The 20,878-nt window shown below is 40.2% G+C and overlaps 1 protein-coding gene across 1 annotated transcript in view; it reads left to right on the plus strand.

Moving 5' to 3' along the window:
* kirrel3a (kirre like nephrin family adhesion molecule 3a) overlaps positions 1 to 16,364 on the plus strand; it is a 41,121-nt gene extending 24,757 nt beyond the window's left edge. Inside the window, exons 6-16 of the mRNA XM_030792200.1 lie at positions 1,082 to 1,187; positions 6,767 to 6,915; positions 7,095 to 7,222; positions 7,451 to 7,577; positions 10,551 to 10,651; positions 11,342 to 11,540; positions 12,242 to 12,349; positions 13,564 to 13,647; positions 13,948 to 14,057; positions 14,318 to 14,404; positions 15,897 to 16,364. Coding sequence (XP_030648060.1) covers positions 1,082 to 1,187; positions 6,767 to 6,915; positions 7,095 to 7,222; positions 7,451 to 7,577; positions 10,551 to 10,651; positions 11,342 to 11,540; positions 12,242 to 12,349; positions 13,564 to 13,647; positions 13,948 to 14,057; positions 14,318 to 14,404; positions 15,897 to 16,364 — 1,667 coding nt within the window. The remainder of the gene's footprint in view (positions 1 to 1,081; positions 1,188 to 6,766; positions 6,916 to 7,094; positions 7,223 to 7,450; positions 7,578 to 10,550; positions 10,652 to 11,341; positions 11,541 to 12,241; positions 12,350 to 13,563; positions 13,648 to 13,947; positions 14,058 to 14,317; positions 14,405 to 15,896) is intronic.
* Positions 16,365 to 20,878: the final 4,514 nt, after the last annotated feature.

Genomic DNA, 20,878 nt, shown 5'->3' on the forward strand with positions numbered 1-20,878 from the left:
TGTAATTTAAATTGAATGGGATGATTTGGATTGACTTAAGGAAGGTCACGGCTAATCTTTTAGCAAGCTTTCAAAAAAAAGAAAAGAAAAGAAAAGAGAAGGAAAAAAAAAGAGACAAAAAAAACCCTTAATGCACATGTCCTTTAAGTGTTTGTCAGGGCAAATGTCATTTTTAACACTGGTGTTCTGACAAAAGAAGCAATTTTGGATTTGTATTTTGAAATCACCTTGAGAAGTTGTGCCACCCCCGCCCCCCCCCCTTCCTGACCGATCTGGAAGCAGAAATAAGTTTTAACAGAGCCAAAGAGATGTTAATGTTAATGTTGATGTTAAAAAATTTTGAGTACTGTGGAGAGGGTCATGAAGGTGTTTCCATTATCTACCCATACAAAACTCCTTACAGTTAACCACGAGTCTTTTCATTGTACCAGGGTTTCTAAACTATTTGCTTCCCTGCCTTCCTTTCTTCTCCTTTTTTTCTCTTTTTTTCCCCCTGGCCACAACAAATGTTAATTGAGATATGCTTTGAATTCATGTTGTCAAATGAAATAATGCATCTTTTTTTTTTTTCTTCGGAGAGAAAGAGAGAGGGGGGGGGCAGCCTTGTGAAAGGGCTCATTCTAAACATCTCTCTCTCTCTCTAGCTGAAGGTAAATTTAGATGCCTGTTTATTTAATTTGTTTAATCAATGTGTTTGTTACTTTCAACAAGCACACTCTTTAATCATGGGCATTTTAAAAGTTATTTAAATTCTAATTCAGCAATTAGCAGGCAAACCACTACTCCAATTAATCTTACAGCAGAGTAGCTCCCATTACAGGGAAAATTAATTATCAGACCTTTTTTTTGCTTTATTGTCAGTTGTTTTCTTTTCTTTTATCCTCACTAGAACATTTCCAGTATCTTCTATTGCTGGCGGTGTTCTCACCTCTGATGACAGATATAGTCTGTGTGTGTGTGTGTGTTTTCACTTATTTCATGATTTGGGGAAATAGAATAATTCTTCTTTGCAGTGATTCACAGTTCATTTAATTCTGTGTTACTTTAGCAAAATGAACACTAAATCATCTCTTTCCCACAGATCTACCTTTGGTGAATCTCTCAGTGGAACCCCAGCCCATCCTTGAAGGCAATTCGGTTAGGTTTCACTGCTCTGCCAAGGCCAATCCGCCAGTTACTCAATACAGGTGATACACACACACACACACACACACGCATGCGCGCGCGCACATACACACACACACACACACACACACACACACACACACATCTTTTGATTTGGTTCTGTTTTTCCACTTCTCTTCACTTTCTCCCTACCTCTCGCTCCTTTTGAGCGCAGTTTTCTCACAGTGCGTCATGTATAGTTGCTCATAAACTCATTATAATGTATTACAGGATGTTCATAAGCATTCACAATGCCTTTAAGTGTATCCATGTCCTTACATCACCCCTCTGCTCAGTCAGCTGGAATACAGCCGTATTACAGGACATGGTTGTATTGAGCGCCGTTAACTGAGTGCTGAGCCTGTTTATGCAGTTCTTCTTGTCATTTCTTTTTCTCAGTTTAATGAAACCATTTGTGCAATTGGCAAAACGTTTCACACAGCAAAGCAGAATCATTAATACAAACAAATTAATACAAGCAAATGCCAATCAGACAAAGAAAACTACAGAAAACTTTTCTTACAAATTAACATGATAATTTCGAAAACCTTGAGTGAGTCATTGCGGAAACATTGTTTTGATAGTTGAAAGGGAGCAACATGCAAATATCATTATTTGTTTGTGCCGTGAAAGCAAATACAAACTCGTTTACTGAAGTGCACTGTAAGAGGGAATAAATTTCAGGGAATAAATTTGTCAGCTTCACAACAGCGATATGATTTGCCCCAAGTATATATTTCTAATATATTTCAGGAGGGTTTGAGCACTGTAATTTTGAATATGTCTATCTGTACATTTACATTTATGAAATATTAGAAATGCTTAATGTTCACTATTACCCGTCTTATATCCCAGTGCTCTGTACTACCACACATAACTGAACACAGTGAGGTTTTACGGGTAGAACAGTGATATTTTTGGAACATTTTTCCTAATATTTGCTTTTTTCTATGTTGTATCTGCAATGCTACATAATTTTCATGACTTCAGAGAGTGCAGGCAAACCCAGAAGTCAGGTGACAGGTTAAGGGCAAAACACAAAAAGGCTAACTGGGAACAAGCATGCTAACTGGGAAGAAGAAGCTGACAAAGACTAGGAGGGCTAACAGGGACAAGGAAGGCTAGCAAGAAGCAGAGTGGCTAACAAGTAGCAAGAAGGCTAATAGATATGCTAAGCAAATAGGTAACAGGAAATAGATATGCTAATCAAATAGGTAACAGGAAATAGATATGCTAAGCAGGAACGAGGAGGTAAAAGGAGAGAGGGTAGGCTGAACAGGACCATGGAGTCCACAGTTCAGTACTCTTGCAGAGGGATATGCAGAGAGAGAGCTATTGAGTAGAGGCATAAGGAAGAGGTGTACAGGATGGTCAGGGAAATCTGACTGGAATAACAAAACTCAGTTATACCATGAACAGCGTTCTTTGTCTTTAAAAGACGGTTCATCGATGATACTTAATCATTCACCTCTGCCATTCAAAAGACGCATGCAATCACGTCCATGCCACTTTTATGGCATTAAGAATGACACTTTTGTGGCTTAGGACAAAGTAAAGTATAAACGAATTTGCATTCTTTTTTTTCTTTTTTTTTAAATCAAGAATTTAAATTTTGAGCACTCAGTTTTCAAAGCCATGTCAAAACAGTTCAGACTGTTGTCCAGAAGAATGAGGCTATTTAATTGTTTAGGTGACCTTCTTTTGAGGGAACTGTTTGTATAACCGGTGCTCTACTTAGATTTGAAGTTCTTCAGAAGCGTTTTCAAAGACATTTTCAGACATAGGTCTGTACCTGGTTATGTGTGTCAGAAAAGGAAAGAGTTGACCTCAGAGCGCAGTACCCCCTTAGCAGTTGGTGACACATAGATTATTGATGTGCTCGTGGCTGAGAGAACATGACGCACAGTCCGCTGTTTGTGTCATGCCAGACAAGAGCTCCCACATGACGTATAACCATAATTAATGAGTCTTCCCACAAGTTGCAGGTTCCCTGTGTGTCAGTTTTTCAGTATTCCGTTAGGCTATGTGTCACAGATTACGTTTTTTTCTCAACGATCATAGTGCACAGGCACGGCACAACCATTTCTCAGGTCTATAAGAGGATTTAAGGAGGATTCAGTTTCAACCAGACAATTCCAATAACCCAGTTGATATTTTGGAATACATGAGGAATGGAAAGAAGTAAATTCTAACCTACCAAAAACCGCTGCATGTCCTTGGAAAAGGGAAAAGATACATCACAATGCCACACAATTTAAAGTCAATAATAATGAATAACTGATATTTTAAGTGAAGCATCTGGGAAATATACAGGCATGTTGAAAAGGGATTAGAGAGCTTCTCTTGTGTACAGTGAAAACAAAGGACAGGATTATGTTCACATGTCAATATGCCTTGTTTGTATATGTGTAAAACAAACATGGGAATTGAAATAAAGAGGCTTTTTAACATGATGAAAGAACTGTATCATATTTTGGTGGTTATTAAGAGGGCTTCCACTCAGAATACATTTATACTAAACATAATTAACTGACTTAATTAACTCATTAAGAAACATGATTTTTTTTTTTTTTTTTTTATCACTGTCGATTTGTGTATATGTGAAACCAGTGCAATATGTGTATGGTCACACAGTAGTGGTTGTATGAAATCATATGAAAAATTAAAGAGCAGATCAAATTCTTTAACATCCCACAGACTATATTGTGTGCAAAGTTACCCTAACCCTAAGTCTAACCCTGACCTTAACCATTTGTGACCTCACATTACCTTGTTTGTAGCATTTCCTACAGTGCCAAACTGTGGGTTCGTTTACATGCAGTCAGATTCTGATTATAGTTTCGGTGAGGGACCGTACCCACTCCATCTGTAATGAGTGAATGAGTGCGCTGAAGACGCTGCAGAACACGGCGTGTGAAAACCTAGTCTCTCACAACATCTCACAAGTTCTGCCCTTTATAAACCAATACAGACAGACCCGGGGAAAGAGCTCCACAACTAGAATCAGCAACCAGTGTTTATTTCTTATTAAACTTGTTTGGTGGAAAACTGGGACATGGATGGAGAGAGAGAGAGAGAGAGAGAGAGAGACAAATGTGTCGATTGTGCTTGCAAATAAAGTAGGTTTCAAATCCTCCCCTCAGGGGGTTTCATGTCAACGCCAGCATCTGAGGCTTTCTTTTTGAAGCAAATTTGTCATTTCTTGTTTTCTCATTTGTCACCTCTGAAGTGTCTAATGGAAAATACTCCATTGTGCAGATTTAGCTCTGCATGTCGGGTATTTGATGTGAACATGTGGGGTATAAACCACGCTGTCGGTGGGCATCAGCGTTCCTTCGTCTGAATGTTTGTTTTGGCAAGAGGATCCTCAGGGAGATGGCATATGCCACCTAGTGCTTTAATTCAACTGCAAAAGATCATAGGAAAAACCAATTCGACATCTATATATATATATATATATATATATATATACACACACACACACACACACACACACACATATGTATGCATATATGCATACATTTGTATACACACACACACATACACACATATGTATATATGTATGTATGTACATATAGGTAGATAGGTAGACAGATAGATAGATACAGATATAGGTTAAACGCATTCATTTTCAGTTGCATCTGAATGCACACGCAAAGGATTTCATGTCCCCTGTTTGGCATTGCAGCTGAATTATTCAGAGTTTTTTTTTTTTTTTTTGAAAGAATGCACCCTCAACATGTTGCATTGTGTGGTTTTTTGGCATTCAGATGGACGAAGTGAACAGACTAAGAGCCTATTGAATTTCCGAGCACAACATTTATAGCATCTTTCCCCTTTTTGCATTCGTCCTTGTCTTTTCCTTTGTGAGCGGCTTTGAATGACACTTGCGTGGAAGAATATTCACTGATATAGCCAACACTTCGTTTACTTTTCTTTTTGCGTTTTCATGAGATCCCATTGTCTAAGATTCGTATTGTGTGGACTCTATTGCTTTTCAATTCACACAACGTTGTCCTATACTGCTTTCAATGGCTGAAGTGTCTTTTCATGGGTTTTTTTTTCAGAAAGCCAAGCATGCATTCAAAGCATATGTGTGATATCAAAAGGCAGATTGGATTCTCTTATACTGCAAGGGTTTTGATTGAATTAAGCTAAAACAACCCTGTTTGCATATTAATGTCAAAGAGTGATCCATTTAATTGATTAGCGACAGCTTCTGCATTTAGCATCCATAGAAGAGGTGACAATACAATCGTAAGCTGCTTATGCTGATATGACGGAATAGAATTTCCCTACCTATACGATGAAATAAATCCATTCCTTCCTTCATTTGATTTCTTAATGAGTTCCCCCAAAATCTCACAGTAATCTTTGAGTAAGCTTAGATGTTCTTACAACCCATGTATATGAGTAATTAATCAGTGCATGATAATACTATAAAAAAGTTTACTTTAAAAATAACGATGTTGTCCCTTCCTCGTTTGTTCCTTTGCTCCTGCTCACCCATACATCCACTTTTATCCTCCCTTTATCTCTCACTCTCCCAGTCACTAATACATTCAGTCCATTGCTCACTCATTCATGTGCTTATTCACCCACTCACAGCAAATATGATCAGTGTTAACGAACTTCTGATTCTTATTCCGTCTAGAATTGAAAGTGCTCTCCAATTCTAATCTCCAGGGTGGGTCAGTTACTATGACTCACAAGTGTAACCAGCTATTACACCTTTACAGAGTTGGACTCCTCTGTGACTCTCCTGATTTAATATCCCTGGTTCTGTGTTTTGTTTGAAAAAGCCTTACTACAGTTTCAGGTCATGTACAGAAATATGTATGTGTGTGTGTGTGTGTGTGTGTGTGTGCATGTGTGTGTATGTGTGTGTATACACAGTATATTTTCATGAGCATAACAATACTTGTGCACCTCACTACACAGATTTCAGTATTTTTTATACGTGCTACATATGACTATATTTCCTCAAATGAAATACACTGTTCCATCTGTGCAGTGCTTGATCTTCCAAGCTCGCACAGGGTTTGCTGTGTTTACTTATCCTAGCCAAGGTCTTTTTTACTCCAATTTATATTTCAGTATAATGACTGCAGCATCAAAGGGAGTGAATGGGAGAGACAGCATGCAAGAACCTCATAATGTGTTTCTTTTATTCTCCTCCTTGAGAAGGCATCCACTATGGCAAGAAAATGAAGGCAAAAAAAAAAGAAGAAGAAGAAGAAAAAAAAAAGAGACTCAAATCAAAACCACGATGTACTGAAATTACATTAGACACCATGAACGCTGCTTTTGTTGTTTTAGAACTGCATAAAAAGAAAAAAAAATAGACGACCACTATGATTTGTGGGTGCAAAAAAGCATCTTGCCATGTCTTTGATCTACAGAGTGCATCTGAAAACAGACCTTGGCAATGTCCGTAAAGGTTCACTCAAAAATTTCTTGCTCTCTCTCTCTCTCGCTCTCTCCCCCTCCTCTCCCACCGTGTCCCTCTCTCTCTTTCCCTCTCTGTCTCACTCTCTTTCCCTCCCACCGTCTCTCTCTCTCTCTCTCTCTCTCTCTCTCTCTCTTTGAAATCAATATCTAGGTGGGCAAAAGGTGGCAACATTATCAAGGATGTATCTGGTGAGAGCTACGAGGTTGTGGTAGACCACTCGTTTTTCACTGAGCCTGTGTCCTGTGAGGTCACAAATCCCCTCGGCAGTACAAACATCAGCCGCAATGTAGACGTCTACTGTGAGTGCCTTTGACCCGCACAGCAATCTAGCCTACCAAATCCCACCAAATCTTCTCGGGAAAAAAAAAAAGTCTCTCGTCATTTCTTGTTCAACTGTAAATACACTACCTAATGCTGTCGATATCTTCCATACGTTGTATCTTCCCCGTTGTCATGTTACTGCGGTTTGTTGTTCTAGTTGGACCCCGCTTGGCAGCAGAACCCCAGTCCCTGCAGGTGGACCTGGGTTCTGATGCTGTGTTTAACTGTGCCTGGACGGGGAATCCCTCCCTCACCATTGTGTGGATGAAACGAGGCCATGGAGTGGTACGTACTGATCCGCTGTTTATCCTGTCGATATCTCCCCTTTCACTCTGGAGCCTCTAGGGGCTGTTTAGACTGTAGTTCTGTAAGTGAAATCAGAATGGTTATCATCATTAGCATATCTCCCATTAAAAAGCATTCTCCTTAGAGATGTTTAGAAAAAATGTTTCAAATATTTATCCACATTGCTGAGAGAGTCGATGCAAATGATACTGGTCTGTTATCATACAGGTGCTTAGCAACGAGAATATCCTCACGTTAAAGGCCGTGAGACAGGAGGACGCTGGGAAGTACGTGTGTCGAGCTGTTGTGCCCCGAGTCGGAGTTGGAGAAAAGGAAGTGACGCTTACTGTAAACGGTAAATGTTCCAACTCTCTCCCCTTCTTTTCCTGAAGACGACACCAATATCTCTCTCATTGGTCAAAAGCCCTGTCAATACAGAGCACGTATGAAGCCAGTCACCAGCTGTTCTCCAACATTACAGACTGCACACAATACATTAGCATCAGGCACCGTAATTTGCATGTTCTTCTGCAGGTAAATGATCGTTAGATCAATCAGTCCTTAGGCCTAGGCAAATATGACTAGTTTCGTTTCCTGGCATTTTCAACCACAGATTGCAAGTATGTACTGGCTGACTCACATCTTGAATCTTGAAGGGAAAAAAACGCTAGATAGTAGGTGATACCCTAATTAAAGGGATTTCAGACACACAAAGTAGTTGTCTTTAGGGATGTTCCTTGGGAAAGTTCAAACATTATTTGGTTAAAACCCAGAGTGGAAAAGATCTCAATTTCTGTTCATTTAAAAAAAAAAAAAGGGGGGGGGGCAACAGCTAGGGTCTTCTGTTCTAATTTAAAGAGAGAATTCTTTGCAATCAAAGAAAGAAAAAAAAAAGTTATGTTTGGCTGTTAGACCTCAACAGTAACAATGACATAGGACTCTTTATGTCAAGCTATGAGAAAAAGTTTGTCAAAGGTGAATCTTATGTCATTTTTATTGATTGTGAGAGACCTAACTGCAGCCCCTTTCTCGCCATTTGTTAGATCTGTCAGACTAAATGAGAAGTTACTGGGGCCCTTCTTTCGAACTGATCGATACATAATAAACAATGCCGCATGCTCTGTTGTGTAATATGCCTTTAGGACTCTGCAAGGTGGTTGAATTGATTGTGGGGAATATTGATTAACCCATCAGTTCAAGCACAGGTTCTTCAACTGGCATATCATCATAAAACTTATGGAAGACTGCACCTGAGCAAATCAAAAGATAACAAAATGTAGGATTCAGAAAACTGTGTTTCTCTTGCTCTCTGATAGGATCTTTTAATCGGTCGTTGTAGTACTGGCTTAGATTTGTCAATGAGAAGGGTGTCTAGGGCATGTAGTCGGCTTGTTTTCATTAAATTATTATATTGCCTTTTGCAATAACACCGTGCTGCTTTTGCTGAGGCAATAAGGTCTGTTCAATACTTTATGAATTTTCAAACTGCTGTGCTTATAAGTTTTAAGTGAGAGAGGCACAGTCCGAGAAGGCCTGATGAACCCACATTCTTGCTGTACCCACATGTTATTGAAACCAAAACCCTTCAGCATTTGCAGATATTACATGTATATCAGATTGGTTCTTAAAAAAAAAAAAGAAAAATTGAGGGACATCAATGGTTAATTAATGGTATTTATGAGGATTAGGTACAGAGAAAATAAGATTACTTGGATAATGATATGATAATAATGAAAACAATCGTGTTACTTTCAAACATGCCCCAAATTCGTTAAGAAAAACAGATGAACGTCTTTAAACACGTATTTCAAATAGAGCTAGAGAAAGAGCTTTCTGAAACTCTAACTGAACAGTCAAAATGTCACTCTCTTAATCAATATTATCTGGATAATCTTTGAATTGGCTTCCCTTATCTCGCAGCTGCAGTCTTTGTAGAGACTGTACAGTGAAACATACTATTCAGATGGTTCACTCAAATGCTTCATTCAAATGGTTCATTGAAAATCAGAAATAGCATCTAATCGGCAAGGTTCCATGAGGGGTCGTGTGAGTTAAAAAGACTGTTCTCAATCTCTTCTGCTCTCAGAAAACTGATCCCTGTATTCACTAGCGCAGCCTCGTGCAAAGGCGTGTCAACGAAGGAAACACACGACACGCTCTCATCCTCCCGCGCTCCGTGTAAGACTTCCGCCGTCTCTTCTTCCAATGGGTTTGTTAGCTAGCTTCCAGTCTGAGGCAAAGCGATAAAGCCATCTAATTACAGTCCTCATTTACGAGGCCTGATCCACTGTCAGATTTGCCCCCCCCACACCCACCCCCACCCCCACCCCAGGACTCTATCTGAATAGCCTGCCTGTGGAAAAGCCATGGAATGCTATTCCACACCACCCTTGGCTTTGTGGCCATGCGTAATTAAGGGGGGGTTGGAGGGAATTGGGGGGGGTAGAACATTGTTTTCCAGTTCTCCAGCCAAAGCGCAATTGCCACACTACAAACTCCGGGGCAGTGGCTGCTACAAGATTTTAATTGGTATTGTAGTCATATGCGAAGACTTCCCGATTCCAATTAAAATGCAAATCTGTGTTTGTGTATGGACAGGTAATGAACTATTAAACAGAAAAGCGAGGAAAGATGCAAGATGTCACGGCCATCCTCCCTCACATCTCTTTATTTTTCAGAAGGTTTTTTTTCTTTTCTTTTCTTTTCTTTTCTTTTTTTTTTTTTTGAAGAGTGGAAAGTAGGTTTCAGTCTTTCGGCTCTTGATCCTTTGGGAGGCGACACAGTTGGGGAAATGTAAATTGATCTTTTTCTCACGGTCAACCATTCTTTTTTTTTTTCCTTCTTCTTCTTTTTCATCTCAAGTGGCCTTGACTGGGTAAGGCCATCTTGTCTGCTTTATAAGGTTAAAGGTCAAAGATTTCAAAACCTTTCAAGATGAAAGAGAACAAAGAGAACTGAAATATTTACATGGTATGAGATAAGAGTCTTCTTCAAGTCTTCAGTAGTCCAAGAGCTTCAGCATTCCTATGCTTTCAGTTGTTAAAGAGAGAAAGAAATAAACAAACAATAAAACCAAAACACTTTCTTCCCGGAAAAAAAAAATACATTTAGACGCAAATATCCAACAGAATTAAATGTTCGATAAACACTTCGGGTTTGTCGTCGTTGTTTTTTTTTTTCCGGCGAAATCGTTACGTTGCTGCCTTCTGATGGCTGTGATTTTTCAGCGTTCGCAAAGTCTGCTGTCTGATGTGTACCGACGGCGCATAATGAGTAAGCGCCTTAGGACGCTCTGATCGACTTCTTTATCATTTGTCATGTGTTCCAGGCCCTCCCACTATCTCCAGCACCCAGACTCAGCAGGTTCTGTACGGGGAGAAGGGACAGATCAAGTGCTTTATTCGCAGCACTCCTCCACCAGACCGCATCGTGAGTCTCCTTACTCTCCTCCATTCACGCTCCTCCCCTCACCCATTCGCTCACTGCTCGTCTCCTGACCCAAACCATTGATAGTGCGGGTGGGACGGCATCCAAAGCCTCTTCTCTCATTACCAGATGGCTTCTCCCTCAGCTAGTATCGGCCAGCTTGCAGTTGCGGGTCCTCTTTTCAGATATCTCTCGTTGAAATTCATCGATATGAAATAACGGGGCTATACTCTGCAGAGTAAGGCCAAAATAATGGTTGATGATATATGACAGCCACTGCTATGAAGGGAAATATATGGGTTGATGGCTGTGGCTTTCTTTTTTCGAGATTGATGGTTTTTAAAGGAAATCCCTTTACTTACACTGTAACCACATGCCTCCTGAGTGCTGTGCACTGTGAGGGTGAAAATGAGCACGGAAGTGTGTGTGTGTGTGTGTGTGTGTGTGTGTGTGTGTGTGTGTGTGTGTGTTGGAGGGATGAGAATGGGAGTTACGAAGAGAGAGGTCTAAAAGCCCCCCCTCTCTCTTTCTCTCTCTCTTTCTTTCCTTCTTTCTTTCTTTGTCTGTGTGTGTGTGTGTGTGTGTGTGTGTGTGTGTGTGTGTGTGTGTGTGTGTGTGTTTGCATGTGAAAATGTGTGCGTTTGCTTGTGTATGTTTGTGTCTACTGAGTTTACATCTTCATCTTTCCTGCAGGCGTGGTCATGGAAAGAGACTGTACTGGAATCAGGGACGTCAGGGCGCTACACAGTGGAGACGGTCAGTACAGATGAGGGAGTCATCTCAACCCTGACTATGAGCAACATCGTCCCTGCTGACTTTCAGACCATCTACAACTGCACTGCATGGAATAGCTTCGGCTCCGACACTGAGATTATTCGCCTCAAAGAGCAAGGTGGCATCCAATTTCTTTCTCTCCTGCCTGTCTGTGTTTGCCTGGGAGTGTGTTCTGGAGAGGAAGAGAGAGAGAGAGAGAGAGAGAGGGAGAGGGAGAGAGAGAGAGAGACAGAGGGAGAGGGAGAGAGGGAGGGGGGGGAGTCAAAGTCTGTTTTATTAATGTCTCCAACAGATTAGTGATGGTGCTTTGATTATTCTAAGCATAAGGGCAGAGACTCTGCGATAAGCTCTTTACTCAGGGAAATGTCAACAATTTAAGTCTGTGAAATTCTGTAATGGCATTTAGACATACTCCAAACTTCCATTTGTAATCTAATTTAGACCGCCTAATGTATGTATTTATTTATTTATTTATTTTTTAACTCGTATTTATGGTGTATTTGAAATTTTCATCGTAGATGAGAGACGGTTTTGATGCCCCGTTTTCATTTATTAACTCAGATTTTCATGAGGCAAACAGCTTTTTTTTTTTCTTTTCTCTTTTTTTTTTTTTTCGAGAAGGGGGCCATTCCCTCGCCGTCCCTGTAGGATCTCATTTAAAAGCGGGGGACACAAAGTGGGCTTCCGAACATGACTTCATTATGTCTACTGAAGTGACAAATTGGCTCATGAACTAGATTTTGTGTATTCTTTTGGGGGCTCTTGTACGTCCCATGACTGGATTACTGACTGTCCCCGGTGACTGCGTGTGATCCTCAGGGTCCCTGCGATTGGCCGTTATCATTGGGGTTGCCGTGGGAGCTTTCCTGGCTCTCATCATTCTCATGGGGACCCTGGGGGCTTTCTGCTGTGCTCGATTCCAGAGAAGTAAGTACACGCTCACCCTTCGACGACGTCGTAAGGCAGCTCGGTGGGTGGGGTGAGGAAAGAAATGGATTAATACTCTCACCTTTGCTTGATGAACACACACCTCCACAGACATGCTATACTCTGTGCTAAATCTGTTTGGTAGGGTAAGTTACATGATTGGGGAAGTGCAGAAAGACAAGGGCCGTGTGCCCTGCAGGTATTTGTTTGACACATCCATTACATTTAGGTTTTTTTGGGGTTTTTTTTTTTCATAATGTAAACTCAATTTTCTCCCAAATCTGGGGCACTCAGTCATAAACGAACCCTTCAGTGTGGCCGAGCTAGCTAAGCTAACACAAATGTCCTCCAGTGTGTGTCCAGCTACTATATGTTTCTACATGTTTACAACACTTAGCATCACTTAGTAACAGAATGCCCTTGGAGAAGAATGTTAATTGCATGTTTACACCTCCAACTGCACGGGCACCTGAACCACACTGACCACAGATGAGCAGTGACAAATCTGGCTAAAGGGAACTCGGCCAGTTGTGAAATGATCTACTCAAGGGAACTTGGCCAATTGCGACGGATTCACTCAGGGGAATATGGTCAGTTGTGTTCCCCCAGACCTCTGGCCAGAGTCAGCCAGTGTGGCACAGCTGGTAATCAAAACACGAATCCCAGATATTGAACGCTCCCCAGCACTGTGATACAGTGCATGACCTGGGTGTACTACTCGGAGACCAGTATCGCCTGATTAAACTAATGATCTGATGCTGTGAGCCAAACAGGCCAAAATAATTCATTAAATCAAGCAATGTATTGTTTAGTTTGAACCCATACCTACACCACTTTACTTTACTTAATACTGGTATAAGAAGGTTAACCTGGAAATGCACAGTGTGACATGAGTCAAAAGATTCCAGACAATTAGCATGTAAGTGTTTGCACACGTTTACATATATATATGTGTATGTCCTTTTGAGCAGTACAGAGAAAAAAATTTTGTTTCTTTTTTTTTTAACACCAACTCATTTGATATGGGCAAAGTAGGATCCAAAGTACTACTTGGAAAATCACTTTTTTTTCCTCCTGCATGTCAAAAGTACACTGAGTTAAACCCCTGGAGACTTTCTTTTTTCTTTTATTTTTTTTATGGTGAGGGATGTTTACCAGCATGTTGTTATTATTGTTGTTGTTGTTGTTTTTGTTGTTGTGTGTTGCTACCACAGAAGACATACACCTGGTCATGTCCTCACTCCCCGTGTCCATCTCTGCTCGCCAGAGAGACATCGCGAACACTAATAAGACCGAAAGTAAGATTCCGACTCGCACACGTTTACACCTCCCCCTCTTCTTCTTCTTCTTCTTCTTCTGCTTTTTTTTCTTTCTTTCCGTTTTCTTTTGAAGTAGACTCTCACTTAGTCTCAGTGCATGTTGCTGTTGTAAATTAAGTAGAGAGTTCTGATCTTACTCATGTACAGGGACACTCATAGGCACAGCAGGAGGGAGGAAGGGAGGGGGGGGGGGGCTGGGGGGTTGTAGAGCAGTGGAAGTGGTGTGATGTCATGCCAGCGATCCCGGGAAGCCCGGCTAATCAGCGCTGTATCTCGTAGATCTTAAAGGGGTTGTCTCAGCAAAAAACGACATCCGGGTGGAGATCGTTCACAAGGACCATAACACAGCCATCGAGCCCGAGGAGCACGCCAGCATGAAACAAATGATGGTGAGTGTCTTCTGCTTCCTCTGTCTTCTTTTCTTCCACCCTCCTCTGTTCTTTGAAAGAGTTTTATGATTTATTGAATCTGGTCTTGGGGGGTGGGGTGTGGAGGGGGGGGGGGGTAAGCTTTTCATTCCACATTGAAAGCAGTTTTGTACTTAACTTTTTTTTTTTTTTTTTAAAGTATAAATTTGAATAATATCACTCAGCATATTCTGCAAAAATAAGGACTCTTTTAATCTCTTGGTCTTTGTTGTGTCCTTCAGATTGAGCGTGGGGAATTCCAGCAGGAATCTGTGCTGAAACAGTTGGAGGTCCTACAAGAGGAAGAGAAAGAATTTCAACATATTAAAGTAAGTACCTGAGACATTTTTGCAGACCTTGTGAACTGTTACTATGGGCTCTCAGACTTCTCAGTCTGCAGATGTCAATGCCAGTTTACTTCTAGGTATAATCATTTCTTACCATATTACATACATTTTGGGAATTTAAAGTGAGTTTAGATGTGCGGTCCTTTATAAAAAATAAAACAAAAACAATGTATTAGTTGTCTATGTTGGGAACCGGCATGTGAGCTTGTTTCACCTTTCTTTGTACAAGAAAATAAACACTGCTCTGAATCCTGGTGTCTCCCCTGGTAAACTGACAAGATTTATACTGTAATCCAAACAAGGTTAGTGCCGTGAGAAGTCTGAAATTAGTTACCCATAGAATTAGGCTTTCATCCATCATTTGTTGATCTTATTTGGCCTTCCCTGTGTCAGATCCACTGTAACAGTGTGCTGATATATCTTCACTTGGTTTCATACTTCTGTCAACCCCAACAGATCCAATTCCCACCCTCCTGATTCAGCTGCATCCACTACAATCCACCTATATATTGCTATCCGTAATAGACCACTTCACAATAGCCTGAAGCTACGAGTGCAGACAAAGATATCTTCCACCATGCCAGCAAAATGTACTATTTTCACACTGGGAAAAAAAAAGCAAAAAAACCCCAAAAAACGCACAAGCAAATTCACCCTTTTTCTTAGCGTGCTCCCACTGTTGGCTCGGTTTGAAAGTGGAAATGAGGCAGCCAAGATTAAATTATGGATTTTGTACGTTTAAAAATGTGACCGAAAATAAGGTCTGAACGAATTAAGAGGTGATTGTTTTACATATGCCCTGCCAACGCGAATCAGAGAGACCCATTTAATTAGCTGATAACAGGATTTGACTGTTTATAGGAGAGGTGGCTGTTCCACACCTCTAAACCGTGTAATCTGCTTTACATGTTGCTCTTATCAGCCTCTTCCTTCATTTTCTTGTCATAACGGCTATAATTAGGGCCCAACGATCTTGACCTCATTGATCATGACCTTGCCAAGGTGCAAATAAACCTGGAAGAATTTCTTTTTGTCCTTTCCTGTTTACACTGCGAAAAGCACGGCTTGTTAGAATAAACTGCGGTCACAAGCCAGCGCTGGTGTTAATTGTTTGTTAATGCAGTTCTAAGGAAACTACACAAGAAACGTTGCATCGAGCATCTTAAGCAAGGCAAACTGAAAAATGATCAAAAGATGAAATAAAAACTGGACAAATTCACAGATTAATTATGCAGTTAATCATATTTTGCATATTTATACAGCATTATTTATTGTGACTCCAAAATTGTTTGGACTAATTGCTATATTTTGTAACTAGTGGCCATTCCTCTTCATGTTTGCTCAGTTTGAACACCTCATTGAATGTTAATATCCTGGTGTCTGCGCTTTCAAGTGATTACTGTTCTGTCTGTTAGTGAAGTACTGTAATTGACCCTCAATATTTCCTGTCATTTCACTCTTGCTGTGGTTGAAGGACCCTACCAACGGTTACTACAGTGTCAACACTTTCAAGGAGCACCATTCCACTCCCACCATCTCTTTAGCTAGCAACCAGCCGCCTGAAGTACGCAACACCGCGTCCGCGACCATCGGCAAGCACCGGGTCCCCACGGGCATGTCCTTTACCAACATCTACAACACCCTGGGTGCCGGACCCAACCGCCTGTACGACTACAGCCAGCGTTTTGTGTTGGGAATGGGCAGCAGCTCCATCGAGCTGTGCGAGCGAGAGTTCCAGCGTGCCTCGTTAAGCGATTCCAGCTCCTTCCTAGACACGCAGTGCGACAGCAGCGTTAGCAGCTACAGTAAACAGGATGGGTACGTGCAGTTCGATAAGGCCAGCAAGGCCTCGGCCTCCTCTTCCTCCCATTACTCCCACTCTTCCTCCCAGAACTCGGACCTCACGAGGCCCCTGCAGAAACGCATGCAGACCCACGTGTGACTTAGCCGTTTTTTTCCAGAAAAAAAAAAAAGGCTCGGACAGCGTATGAGGCGGTAGCGGAGGGAAGGCCTTTGAAAATACACTCTATGAGGTTACGTGTGTTTTCCTTTTTTTTTTTTTAATGTATTTATCATTTGCGCTCTATCTGATCAAAGGCAGATCAGTGGTCCTTGTCTTGGATTAATCACGCTTACATCAAACACAGAGACCACTTGTTTCTCTAAGTTTCTGTGTATTTTCTAACCTGTGTGAGTTGAAACGTTCTGTTTGAGCAAGCCTGTTCCGGGGATAGAACCGCCAGCCATTATTCACTCGTGTTGCAAGACTTGTCTATCTACACAATTGCCATTAACAATCATGAGGCTCTACTGAATTGACCCAATAAAGAAAGATTTGCTTCAACAGTCAAGCCCCTTTCACACAAGGCAGCCTGTAGACTCATTCATGGATTTTAGGGGTTGAAAACATGAAGGTGAGGGTTGCATCAAAGTCGATTTGTTCCTCGAGCCAAATGCCTGAACCTGTCCGTAGTAGCTCTGTTACAGTTCAAAGCACAAAGGTACAGTACAATATCAGCAAATTGCTGACAGCGTTTATTTTTCTGCCCGTCTACAGAAGATCATGAATGGGCTAACTGAACCTGTGAAGATTAGCTCTGCCCCCACAACTTCATGACCGCTTCGTTCTAATCACAAAAGGACTTTGAAGAACTCTAAGGGGATTTTTTTTTTTCCTCCCCTGTTTTTTTCCATTTGGGCTCTTTGCTTATTTGCTGTCATGCTCAGCTTTATTGCATTGTAATTTTTTTGTTGTTGTTGTTGTTGTTGTTTTTTTTTTACATATGTATAGAGCGGTGGCATAACGCATAGTATGAGTTTGTTTTAACGGCACAAATGAACATGGTAACGGATAAAACAAAACTAGAGGAAATGGACGGATCTTATTTTTTTTTTTCCAAGCTGAGTGCTGAGAAAATACCGCACTCTTGTCTATTTGTGGCTTTTTCAGATACGGACTCCATTGTTTTTAAATTGTGCTGGAGGACCAGAATGTGAATACAAATGTTCCTGTTTCATACGAGCTGTCCTCAGAGGACTGTACAGATAATCAAATGACTGCACAGATTTCTGTGGTGCCAAAAGCTCCATTGTTAAAATGTCTTTCTCTCTATCTATGTATTATTATTATTTTTTTTTGTTTTTATTTTAATTTTTTTTTTGATGTCATTTGCTTACAATGGTGCTTGTAAATCCAGCAGTTTGTGCAGACCTACTGCGATTGCAGCCCTGGTTATTCATTGTAAATGGGAAAACATATTTTTGCTGATTTTTTATTTATTTTATTTTATTTTTTTTTTTGGACCACTATGTTTGTTTTTGCCCACTGTTCTAAGTGAGCTACTGTTTTGCTGACAGATTGTGTTGATGCCATTTATTAAAGGGGAAGTTTACCCTTTTTGACACATCAGCTCATTATAACACAGGCAAATTTGTCAATACCATAGATGGTTTTACAATTAATCACTCGGATTTTTGTTTTTGCTGTATTTTTCAAAAGGGACTGTGTTAACAAATTAATGTTTTCAAAAGAAAAAAAAACAAAAAAACAAAAGTTGAAAATCTGCTTAAAAAAAACCAAACAAACATATGTTTCCTACCACCACCAGGTTTGCTGTATCGTGTGTAAACCGGTTGATACCGCCTTTACACATTTTCACGAGAGGCAAAATCATTTTACTTCTCTTTAAGGAATGCATGTGAACCTTGCTGTGTGTTTTTTTTTTGTTTTTTGTTTTTTTTGCTTGGTTGGACATTGATACAGGATTTCAAAAAGTAAACAATAGAGCTCTACTGGGGAAAAAAAAAAAAAAAAAACCCTCACCAAAAAATTTCACAGTGTTACCGTTTTTCATGCTCTATGCTAACAGTGGTGAGCTTCCCCTTTAATACTGTCTTTATGCCATTTACTGCAAAACAGCCTTTGTTTAGAAACTGAGTTGGTTTTTTCTGTTGTTTTTTTTTTTCAAAGAAGGTAACACGGTAACAAAACACAGCATCAAAAGCAGTCAAACTGATTTAATAACCATGATTCCAAAACAAAAAAGGTCACAGTGATGTGGTAAATAACCATATGAAGTCATACTGTCTGTTCTCTTTGATGATTTGTTGTACCAGCTTGCAATAAATCTGACCAAATCGAACCGTATCAAATGTGATCTTCCAAGTCAGAATCCAGATAACAATAAGTTAGCCAAGTCATCTTAAAGATTAGGAACCCCTCCACACTCTGAAACTTTACTGCTGTATTAAGCATAATGGATATTATCTTGGGGGAAGTGCCGCACATAAGGAATACCCTCTTTCAGTTATTGGGTTCGATTCCATCAAAAAGACATACTGGAGTGCCACCTCGGCAGTGCTTGATTTAGGCATAAATGTTGCATCAATATCTCTGGACGTCTAAGACAGAACTCCCTTTCAAACATTCATTAGTTCCATTACCAGAAATGTCATAACACATGGAAATGAATTATTGAACTGTGACTTTGCTCCATCATCCTGGTTTGTAAAGCTCTGGGAAAGACCAATGTGAGAGATCCGTCATACAACAAAATAGATCTTATGCTCACGAAGATGCTGGTTATTTATTTATTTATTATTATTATTATTATTATTATTATTATTATTATTGTTGTTGTTGTTATTATTATTACTTTTTTTTTTTTTTTTTTTAATAAACATGGAATGGGTTTGCCAGTATCATTGAGAAGCCCGCACACACACAAACACACACACACACACACACACACACACACTCTCTCACACATACACACACACAGAGGCAGCAGAGGCTACTAGCGAAAGCCTTAATCAGCAGATTGCGGGCTGCCTGTGTGCAGAGTTGTGGAATTGGGGCTATATTTTGGCCCACACAGTGTGACCAGTGAGTAATTATCACTGCAGGCACTCCTACACCCCCCCCTCTATTGATTTTAGACATGGGCAGTAGTGATGGGATCCTAATGGTTTCATTTAGGCCAATCCACATAGCCAATGATAGGCTGATACATGTACTCAACTGGGCACTTCAGCTTCACCTGAGTTGCCTTGCAATTAAACGCAATACTTTAGACAGTTTTTTCTTCCTGTAATGTATTTATGCCATGTTGTATTGACAATCATTTAAAATAGATTTGGGTGTAATTAAATAGCTCAAGCATTTTAGTCATTTTCTGAAGGATTTATTACAAAAAAGAATATATACATACATACAAAAAATGCATATGTGTATATATGTGTGTGTATGTATATATATATATATATGTGTGTGTGTGTGTGTGTATATATATATATATATGTGTGTGTGTGTGTATGTGTGTGTTTGTGTGTGTGTGTCTGTTTCATCATGTAGTTTCTTGTCCGTTACGTCATGCACTTGAAAGAGATAGATATTTTGAGGTTTGAGGTCGTCGCTGTTATTTATGTATGTGAGGGGACTAATAGCAGTAGGATTTAGCTTTGCAGCTCTGTGGTTCCTGTCATATTTAGTGAGATGTCTGTCTGCTTGCAAAGCTGAGAGGTGATTTTTCCCTCCCCTGGACTGCAGTACTGCTGCTATTGCTGCAGGTTTGACGTATGTTTCCAGGAGGGAATGGGAACTGTCCCTTCTTTGTGAGGATTAAGGTGACCTTTGTCCGATCTAATACCCTTGTTTCTACCGCAGAGGCGCTCGGTAGGACAGCGGGTATCTGAATTTGGTGTGTTCATTTTAAATTTAGTTGGCAAAGTCCTCAGGACCACTGCTTTAGATCCTCAAAACCAAGAAACATAGTCATTGCAGCACACTTGATGCTCTCTGTCTTATTAAGGATTCTTCAGTAGGTCTTTTTACTGAAATAGTGTGAATGTTTTATTAATTCAGTAATTCGGTAAAACCGACATTCCATCAATCATGACATGTAATTATGAATAGTGAGTGAAGTGTAATATAGTCCGTTTATAACACATCTTCATCACTCTCTTTATCTGGTTTTGTAGTATCTAACAGGAATCAACCACGCACATAACTGTAAACAATCTGAACTTTGGTATTTAATTGTTAACTGCCACTACACATTTGTTTGTTTATATGTTGGTTTGTAGGTTTGTTTGTTTGTTTGAATGTTTGTTATTTTAAGGACTGCAGAGTTAGTGGTTTCATACAGATCGTTTCTTGTTTCAAGGCGTGACTTCTAGGGAAATACAGAACATATACGTTAAAAAAAAACAAAAAAAAACATTTTCATACCTCGTAGGTTTTGAGCACAGACGGTTTGTATTGACTGGATTTCAAAGATAACATATAGTGTAAGAAACTTGATATTCTCCACCACCGAGGAGAGAATCCATATTTACATTTCAATTGCAGTCTTGAGTGGACCACAATGAACATTTAAATGCTTGGGTATAGCTATCATATACTCAAGGCTGGCGTGGAGCACTCTGTCTCAAGAGTCTCTGCCTCTCTCTCTCTCT

The sequence above is a fragment of the Chanos chanos genome, chromosome 15 (genome assembly GCF_902362185.1).
Source record: "Chanos chanos chromosome 15, fChaCha1.1, whole genome shotgun sequence".
Classification (NCBI taxonomy): domain Eukaryota; kingdom Metazoa; phylum Chordata; class Actinopteri; order Gonorynchiformes; family Chanidae; genus Chanos; species Chanos chanos.